Below are 9781 nucleotides of genomic sequence, written 5' to 3'. Positions count from 1 at the left end.
ATGCTCTTGCATCAGTTCATGAACGGAGCCTTGGAAGTGATGCATCCTACAGCGATTCAAAAAGACACTACTTTCACCAAGATTTTTGTTGGTGGGTTACCTTACCATACAAACGATGCCTCGTTGAGAAAATATTTCGAAGCCTTCGGAGAGATCGACGAGGCCGTGGTGATCACGGACAGGCAGACGGGGAAGTCGAGAGGATACGGGTTTGTAAGTACATCACCGTTGAGCTGTCAGGCTTTTGGCGACTGTTTGAAACAGTGGCGCAGCACGTGCGAGGCGAGCGCTTTGTGTTCTCGCGTGGCCAGAAGTTTGAAGTGAAATGTATGGATGAGGGTTTTAAGTGAAATGTATGGATGAGGGTTTTAAGTGAAATGTATGGATGAGGGTTTGAAGTGAAATGTATGGATGAGGGTTTGAAGTGAAATGTATGGATGAGGGTTATGGATGAGGGAAATGTATGGATGAGGGTTATGGATGAGGGAAATGTATGGATGAGGGTTATGGATGAGGGAAATGTATGGATGAGGGTATTGGTGTCGAGCTTGAACAACACGTGTTTACCAAGTGCTTCACGATGAGAGTAGCCTACATATTGAAATGGATCGGTACAGGAAAACTGAACGTGACATTCATTTCGATGCTAATTTGAAGTTTAACCTCGTGCAGCTATTACGTAGTTGTAGCATATTTTTTGCCTTGCTATTATTTTGGCTTTAATGTGGATGGTGGATCACACGAGTTGATGGGTAAGAAGATTCTAACATATGTAGGCCTATAATATTCCCCTGCTCCCAAACCATCTCTCCATAACTATTTCTCACTGACTCACCACCCAGCAGTGAGCTCAACAGAACTGCCGGTTGGAAAGGGGGGCAAGTGCGAACTGAAGTGATGCTGTTGACCTTTTTCAAACGCTATTGTAGTCGGCAGCAAATTATGAGGGGTTATACAAGGTTGTCTTAAATAACAGTTTGGTTGTCTTGTGGCTGTGGAGAGTCTGAGTCTAAGGACCGGAAAAACTGGAGTGACACGAGTGAAATGGAAACATCGTGTGTGTGTGTTCCTGTTTATTTTGCATTATGTATTATGATATAGACTAGCCTGTAATGGTTGCATTGTCACTATGTAAAGTCTGTGTTGAGGATCCTAGGAAGATGCAATGCTGAAGCTAACGGGGATCCTATATGGAACATTTTCTATCCAAGATGAATAACTTTTTAGATGAGCAGATTTAACACCCGTGACTGCCATTTGGGGATGAGTAAAGAGAGTCTTAATGGTTTAAGTATACTCAGAGCCACTGTATTACATTGTATGGATTTATCCTGCCAACTTTCCTGATCCTCAGACAGCTTTATTAATGACCTCCATTGATCACTTTGGTGTCTGGTTGTCTTAATGTCTGGTTGTCTAAATATTGACAACTGGAAAATAATCTAAATAGAATAAATAGAACTTCTAATTCTATTTATCCATGAAGCAGACTACCATACAATGAACAGAACAGCAGAAGTAAGTAATGCAAATATTTATCAGAATCCTAGAGACTCATCATCATTGACACAAGCCAAAGATGGAATGGAAAATTGGTGTGGTTTTCGGGAGTGTGCGTGCGCAGGCATTGGGTGGGTGGGTGTCAGGCGGTGTGCAGTCTGTTTACCTCTCACAAAATTTAGAACGGTAACACTGGCAGAAAATGACACTGTGTTTACACACCAGCAGCGGCCAACCAACCCCCTTGTGGAGCTGCCAGTTCTGGGCCCTCTGCTGAGTGGGTCTGGTGTTTCAGGTCCGACTGGCTCAGGGGTATGTGGGTGCTCCCGGCTGAGGGAGAGGTGCTTCAACACCTTGCGCGCAGCAGAGGGCTACAAAAACAGCCAGTAGCTATTTTTTCTTCTCACCTGGTAACTGACAGGGCCAACTTGATAATCCTGTTGCTAGCAGCTTCAGAAGGAAGCAGGTGGGGGTGGGGGATGCGCCACAGCCAGGCCTAAAACACACTCCAGAGGTGGATTAGACCCGCTTCAGCAGAGTTCCAGTGTAAACACAAGCCTCGCTCTTCCTGTGTGTTCACAACACAAGCCCTGGAGTGGCGAGGGCCCCGGGGAGCCCTGCTCTAGTCTGGAGAGGTACCACACTCAACGGCAGTAGAGATCTGCAATACTATCTAATCTTCTGAATCTCTGAGTCGGCAGAAGAGGACCGTGAAGGCAGACGGTGATGCCTAATGCCTTGGAAGGAAGGGGAGGGTGAGGGAGCCGGGCAGATTGAACAATCTCCTTAATATCTGTCGCCTAATTGGATAAGCCGTTGTTGTTCATCCCAGATCCATATTTCAGCTGTCCTCTGTGGTTCACCGAGCGGCTGGTTGTGTGTAGCTCCTAACCAGTGTTGTGGGTAGTTCCTAACTGGTAATCATTGTGCTTTGTGTGCAGTTCCCCGTTCGGTTAAGAAAGGGGAATCTAAAGAGTGGAAGCTCAGCAGGGGGATGTTTATGACGACAGGCCGGAGATGGCTGTTTATCATTCAAAGGGCTCCTCTTCTGTTCTGTTTGGAGTGCCAGGCCGACCTCAACCACAGTATGGGTGCTCTGTTGTGATGAACGTGTCTGGTGAATAAGCCCTTTGTGACATAAGGGGAAGTGGGGCCTGTTTTTTTTTGTTTTTTTTTTAGGATTCACGTTGTTAATCGCCGCCTGTCTTTTGTCAGGTGACGATGACCGATAGGGGGGCAGCAGAGAGGGCCTGTAAAGACCCCAACCCCATCATCGACGGACGCAAGGCCAACGTCAACCTGGCGTACCTGGGCGCCAAGCCACGCAGCATGCAGACAGGTGAGCCGGACGAGGGTGAGCGCAGCCGGCAAAACCAACCAACACCACACCACACCACACCAGACATGCGTTTGCAGTGCGCACTTGCATAAAGAGAATAGCAGTAACCTCGGCAAATGGGTTGATTTTCCCTTCTGCTGGTCCTGTTTATGACAAATATTTCAACCATCTACAGTGTGTGTTTGTCTATGGTGATGTAAGCATGTTGTTTGAAACAAGCCCCGTCTCTATGTGCTTGACTCAGTGTCTTTTCGTGTCCTCTGTGTATTGTTCTCTGGTCCTCCTCTGTAAATGCAAATGTGTGTCTGATGTCTGTTTTCCCTTTTTTTTTCACCCCCAGGCATATCCATCGGCGTACAGTCCATTCATCCAGCGCTCATCCAGAGGCAGTATGGGTAAGCGAGTGGGAGTGGGGCCCTTTTTTCGGTTATACAACTGTGCCACTCTTCTGAGAAACTAGGCCTCTTGCCTGTCAAACCACTGCATGCATGAATCCCCAGGTATTCTATCAGTGTGGTGCATCATAATCGCGTCAGTAGTTAGAAACGGTAGATTAGCTAAATGTCCTCGGTTACCCTGGTACATTCCGCAGGCGTCTGTAACCCTGGCTGAAGTGGTCTTTCGCCAGGACCCCAGAAATGCCTGGTGTTGTAGAAACGGCTCAGAGGGAGACCAGCCAGTGACTGTGTCCAGGACGCATGCTCTGATGAGCAGCTAATGAGCATGTTCCTGTGAGGGGATTGACATGCCTGGCCCCCCCTGCTGCTGTGTGTCACCTCCAGCCCATCCCCCACCCCCACCCCCGCCCCTGTGTTAACGCACACGCGGCAACACAAAGAAAACGGTCATATCCTGTGAATGTCATAGAACTAACGCCAGCATCCTGAACCAGAAGCGCATAGCTTCCTCATGTAGATCCAGAGGGCTGATTCAGCCAAGTGTTCCAGCCCCCCCCCCCCCAGGGGCATGTGCGATCATGTCCAGGGAGGGGAGTCGGGGGCAGGTTCTAGAAAGTCCCCTGGCGTCCCATGTGCTCGTTGCCACGGCAACGAGGCGGAGCCCCCAGCAGTCGGAGCACGCCGTTCTGCGGCATGTGTCGGACAGGTGGCGGCTCTTATTACAGCTTTTTACACCCCCTTAATCTCCCGTGCCTGCGCCCCCGGAGAGCGGGTAGGAGCACCTGTCTGCCGGGCTCTCTCTGCAGACAGACAGTTGACAGACGCAGGCTGTTCCGAGACGGAGCGCACACAAGAGGCCTTTTCTGCCTGCCTCCCCACCCCGAAACCCTTCAACAACCAAACCCTTCAACAACCTAACCCTTCAACGACATGTGGCGGGGAGGACTCGTTCAGTCCCTCTCGTGAAGTGGGCGTGCTGGGAGCGAGCGAGCATATGCCGGAGATGCGACTGCCCACGCTCCGCTCTCCTGGTGTGCACCAGCAGCGCTACGGTCAGCGGATTCTGTAGACTCGGGAGGGCCAGGCGAGGGTCAGAGAGGCCAGGGCCACTGTTTTTGAAACGCAAGGCCATTTCAAGGCAAGGGTCGGGGGGTGCGTCACTGACCAGGGTCTGCCTCTGCGCTTGTACTATCACACTCCCCCACTCTCGTGGCCTCATTTTCTCCCAACCCTCCCCCCCCCCCACACACACACTTCCTTTTGGCACCTCTACCCTCTCTGTTCTTTCCTGCGTTTCCACCCGTACCTGCTGAGGGAAGAGGCGGTACTTCCCCCCCCCCCCTCAAGAACCTCGGTCCTACGGGGGAGCCGTGTAGCGATTCGGCTGGGGACGCTGAAAACCGACACCTCCGTGAGACAGAGGGGAGGGTCGGTAGGCAACTGGGGTGGGGTGGAGGTGTGAGAGGGGAGGGGGAGGGTGTTGCAGTAGACTGGGGAACTCTGCAGAGTTCTCGTGTTTAATGAGGCGGTACTCTTCCCTAGGCGCCACCTCTACAGATGTCAAGCAAAAGCCTTGTCTACAGTACTGGTCTCGTGAGGTGATTCCCCCAATCTGTTGATCTTCACCTGGCGGCGTGAGACGGTAAAGGGCCATTTGTGAACGGGCTCAGTCGACCGTTTTTAAGCGAAAGGATCGTGACTAACCCGTGACGCCGAAAGGAAGGTGTCTCTGTGTGCGTTGCTCTGTCAGCAACTCTGGCAGTCCGATCTCTCGGGCCATCCCCAGAGTGGCATGTGTCATACACACGCTGCCGGCCGGCAGCGCAAACCCACTGACCTCTGTCCTCTTGTCCTCCCCCTGCCGGCCCACAATGCCCTTCTGGTCCTGAGATGTCAGAACAGCCCTTTGGCCTGGGAGAGATCAGCAAATCCTCTCTTTTGTCCTTCTCTCTCTCTCTCCCTCCCCCCCTCTCCCTCTCTCTCCCCCCCCCCTCCCTCTCCCTCTCTCTCTCTCCCTCCCTCTCTCACTTAACCTCTGGTGTCACTCTCCTCTCCCTCCCTCTCTCTTTGTGTTGGCCGGTTTTTAGTGAAATTAATTGAATGATGAAAGGAGCACAGTATGTTATTGAAGCACAATGGTTACTAAATCAAACCACAGGTCAGCACTAACGGCCTCTGGCCACACACACTTTCAAGGCCCCAGAGGGGGGAGGTGTGTGTCTGTAAGAGGCTCTGTGAGACTGTCTCCCAATCCCCGCTGTGTGAGTGACTGACCATTCTGTAGCATTGTACAGTCATGTTAGAGGTAGTCTGTGTGTGCTACTCTGCTCCTAAACGGTTCCTGTTTACCAGTGTGCTCTACTGTAGGCCTACCAGTTAAAGATGTAACCTAGTTGGATATGCTAGTAGTACATAGCCTAGTACATAGTGCAGAGATGTAGACCAGTGTATGCTCAGCTTCAGTGTACCCACCCACCCCCACCCCCCCCTTGTATGCATGTGTTCTATTCACCTTATTCACCTCATTGCCATATTGGTCAGTCTGACGTAATGAGGGGTGCGGATGCGCAAGTGCCCGTTGACTTCAATGTTAAAAGTTCGCTGTAAAAACACCACTTCAAGAACCAAAATAGTCAAAATAACAGGCTGAATACACTATCAGGGTTACAAACCCATCATTACCAGACTCCGATTGTTTTTCACTGCTGTTGTTTTCGCGTTTGGAAATGCATCGGAGTGAATGCAGCTGACGGCTAACTATGGCTCATTCACCTCCATGTATTTCCAAACGCGAAAACAACGGCAGTGAAAAACAATCGGAGTCTGGTAATGATGAGTTTGTAACCCTGATAGTGTATTCAGCCTGTTATTTTGACTATTTCGGTTCTTGAAGTGGTGTTTTTACCGCGAACTCTTAACATTGAAGTCAACGGGCACTTCCGCATCTGCACCCCAGACTGACCAATATGGCTGCCAGGTGAATAAGGCGAATGGGAGTGTGTATCATTGTCATGTGCATCATCAACAACTTTGCAGCCACCTCAGTGTTACTGTTAACCACCATGGCTGCTCTGTGCTCCCAGCTGACCAGCGAGCCTGCAGGGGGCGTGAAGATACCGCGCTGCAGGACTCGTTGAGGCCTAGTGTGGGGGGCTCCCGGAGGAGGGTTGCAGCTTGTGACTGCCCCCCACCCCTCTCAAAGGTGCCAGCGATGGCTTGAGAGTGCAGTGCAGTGTGTTGTGATGGATTGAAGTGCCTTTATCTTCCTGTGCGTGTGTGTGTGCGCGCGCACTTGTGTGTGTGATATGACACGAAAAGGTTATGCTGATTTATAGAGTGAGCCTACCCTTTTATGGCATGGTTTGGGGTTTGCGGTGGTGACTTCAGTGGCTGCTGATTAAAGTACGTAGGGGTTCAAGTGTGTAGGTGGGGGTGGATTAGGTGTGTGTGTGTGTGTGCGCGCGCACTGTCATGTCTACCCTACCCCTGCATGACCCCCCTTTGCGGTGCTGAACTGATGGCTGTCTCTCAACACATCCGACTCACCTCCCTCTCTCACTTCCTGCACATGGTTGAAACTGACCCGCTCCCTTCATCCATCTGTGGTCATTCAGCAGGGGAACCGGAGTGCCGCTGTGTTGAGACGCAGCCGAGGAGTGTTGAGGTGTGCTGTGGAGTGTCGAGGTGTGCTGTGCCGTGACATCGTCGCCGTCTTGTTGCAGTGCTTTAACCCCCCCCGGCCGCGCCGTTCTCTGCGCGAGACGGGGCGAACGCTGCTTCCTTCTCTCTCCTCCTCGTCCCGGTGTGTCGTTTGCCCGGGACGGCAAGTCCTGTTTTAGAGAGGTTGTATGGGCAGGGGCAGGGGTGGGGAGGAGAGGAGAGAGGGGGTGGAGGGTCCTTTAGCCTAGCCTGCCATCAACCCTAACCCACCCACCCACGCTCCGGAGCAAGAGACCCCGGGAGAAGCTCTCGAAAGCCTGGATGAAAATAGCCCGATATCTTTTTTTTTCCCTTCTCTCTCTCTCTCTCCCTATTCTTGGATGGTGTGCCTGATTGGAGGCTAGAGGAGAGTGAGTCAGTCTCCGGAGGCCCCAGCTCTAATCGGCAGTCTGAGAGCACATGAGACCCGGTAGCTCTGATAGCCCCCCCTGCCCCCTCCCCCCCCCCCACACACACACACACACACTTCTGCCAGCTACCCATCCCAGCAGCTCTGATATGGCCACCCCCCACCACTCAGAAACTGCTTCCTCAAAACACGACAGAACACGCAGAAATAGGAAGTAGGCCTACGAGGTCTGCGACTTCCCTTTTTTCGCTTGCGTGCGTCTTGCGAGTGCGCTCGACGGGTGAAGAGCAGCAGCTGTTAAAACACTCGCTGGATCCCGAGTCCTGAAAGCCTGCCAGTAACGGCTGTCCCCCTTCCCCTCCCCTCCCCCACGTTTCTCCCTCCTCCCCCCCCTGGTCTCTCTCCGGGGGCCTACCTAACAGGTTCGGGAGGTTTTCCCTAACTGACGGAAGTTTTGAGTCACCTCTCCTCCCGGTCTCCTCGTCTCGCTAGCTTGTTAGACACTTTTAGCGGTGGGTGGTATGGCGTCTGGCTAGGCTCTCGCCCGTCACCACAGACAGGAGAGTGCACTCGGGACGACGACTGAGCGTTTGTACTCCAGACTGGCCAGCCCTAGTGGAGAACGTAAACGATGGAGTCCAGTCCCAACTCTTTGTTCTTGTGTATTTTCCACTCTCTAACCCCTTTTGTGTGTGTTGTGTGTGTTGTGCGTGTGTGTGTGTGTTGTGTGTGTGTGTGTGTGTGTGTGTGTGCAGGTTGGCCCAGCAGTACATGTACCCGCAGGCCTTCATCCAGCCCAGCCTGATGCTGCCATCTCAGGTGTCGTCCTCCGTCAACTCCCCCTACCTGGACTACAGCTCCGCCTACGCCCAGTACGCCTCCTCGGCCTTCGACCAGTACCCTTACGCCGCCTCCCCGGGCTTCTACAGCTACGCGGCCAGCCCCTCGGCTGGCCCCGCCTCCGCCGGCCTCCACCAGACCCTCCCCACGGCCGCCGGCTCCGCCCCCGCCTTCCTGCAGTACCAGCAGCATGTCCAGCCAGACCGCATGCAGTGAGGAGGGGAGGCGGGGTGGGGAGACGCACCCCTGCTAGAGCCAGGGGCTTCAGGGAAGGGCCGGACTATTGCACTATACCATCAGGATGAGCCGCTTCCTTATTGGTTGAAGGGTGCGGGGGGCTGGGAGGCTGGGGAGGGAGGGAGGGATTAGAGGTCGGGGTGGGAAGCTATAGAGTAAACATGCGACCGCTTCAGAGGGCTTCCAGGAGCAGACACTTCACATTTTTACAATGATGAGGATTATTATTATTTGTATTATTATTATTATTATTATGTTATGTCTTTATTATCTTTATTGTATTAATGCCGCTGTCAATGTTGTCCGTATCCAATAGTATCAATGTTATTAAAGGGATAGTTCGGAATTTTGGACATGGGGCCTCATTAACAACTTGCCCATTATGTTGCTGATTGATTGAGATAATTTTCACCTGCTTCCATGCTGCCCCGTAATTGGGCTTTCACGTATAGTCATTTGCCTTATGGGCCACACGGCAGCGTAGGCGCCGGTGGAAGGTGTCCTCTGCATTTGACCCATCCAAGCTAGGAGCAGTGGGCAGCCTTACCAGCGGTGCCCGGAAAGCCATTTGGGTTTCAGTGCCTTGCTCAAGGACACTTACGGGGACCTTCCGATCCCCAGACGTCTTGCTAATGCTAGAGCAATGCAATGGTATAAGCTTGCCCTGGTCCACATAGGTATACTATTCGAGGGCTGTATCCCAGTATACCACCAATGCCAGGGAACATTAATTGCGCCATAGACTTTTCAATTGGTCTACATTACCGCATCTACAGACTATTATTTCGTTACTCACCGAAGTGAAGACATTTTTCGAAAGATAAAAGCCTTTTCTCTGAGGTGGCTACAGTTGTAGCCCCCCACCTTTTATATGAAAAGCAACATTTTGAACCTAAATGGCACATATCCACTGAAATCCACTCGGCTATTATATCCACTATCCTGGCTTTGGGACCATAATCACGGGATCTCACATGTTTATTGTGGAGAGAGACCACATGATCAGGGCTGTGAAGCCAGGGTAGTGGATATGTGCTTGGTGGATATGTGCCAAGTGCAAAAAGTCCTTTTTATATAAAAGGTAGCGGGCTACAACTGTAGCCACTAAGGAGAAGAGGCTTTCATCTTTCGACAAATGTCTTAATTTAGTTATTATACTGACCTGGACCAGGGCTAGGTACAAGCTAGCACCCACTACCAAACTCAAACACTCCACAGTGCACCTAGACCAAATAAAATATAAGAACAGTCTGTCAGGGGTTCATTTGAGCGTTTATACCATTATTTTTAAGTCAAACTTTACTTTGTGCGGACCTATTTTCTCTATGGAAGTAAGGCGGCAGAATGATACTGATGCACGTTACCTAGAAATGTAAACACCGTACATTAGGTAGGTCA

The 9781-nt window shown here is 51.6% G+C and overlaps 1 protein-coding gene across 2 annotated transcripts; it reads left to right on the top strand.

The window, feature by feature from the left end:
- Positions 1 to 8362, top strand: rbm38 (RNA binding motif protein 38; the record flags this gene model as incomplete). 2 transcript variants are annotated; one of them, XM_084441097.1, is made up of 4 exons in its annotated part: positions 1 to 213; positions 2716 to 2839; positions 3180 to 3234; positions 8062 to 8362. In XM_084441097.1, the coding sequence occupies 4 exons, from the start codon at positions 1 to 3 to the stop codon at positions 8360 to 8362; spliced, it is 693 nt and encodes a 230-aa protein (XP_084297223.1). The 2 variants fall into 2 exon arrangements, with proteins under 2 accessions (XP_084297223.1, XP_084297222.1); XM_084441096.1 differs by having other exon boundaries at positions 2716 to 2854.
- Positions 8363 to 9781: the final 1419 nt, after the last annotated feature.

The sequence above is a fragment of the Borostomias antarcticus genome, assembly GCF_949987555.1.
Source record: "Borostomias antarcticus genome assembly, chromosome: 7".
NCBI classification, from domain to species: domain Eukaryota; kingdom Metazoa; phylum Chordata; class Actinopteri; order Stomiiformes; family Stomiidae; genus Borostomias; species Borostomias antarcticus.
This window is presented reverse-complemented; position numbering and strand designations above follow the sequence as displayed.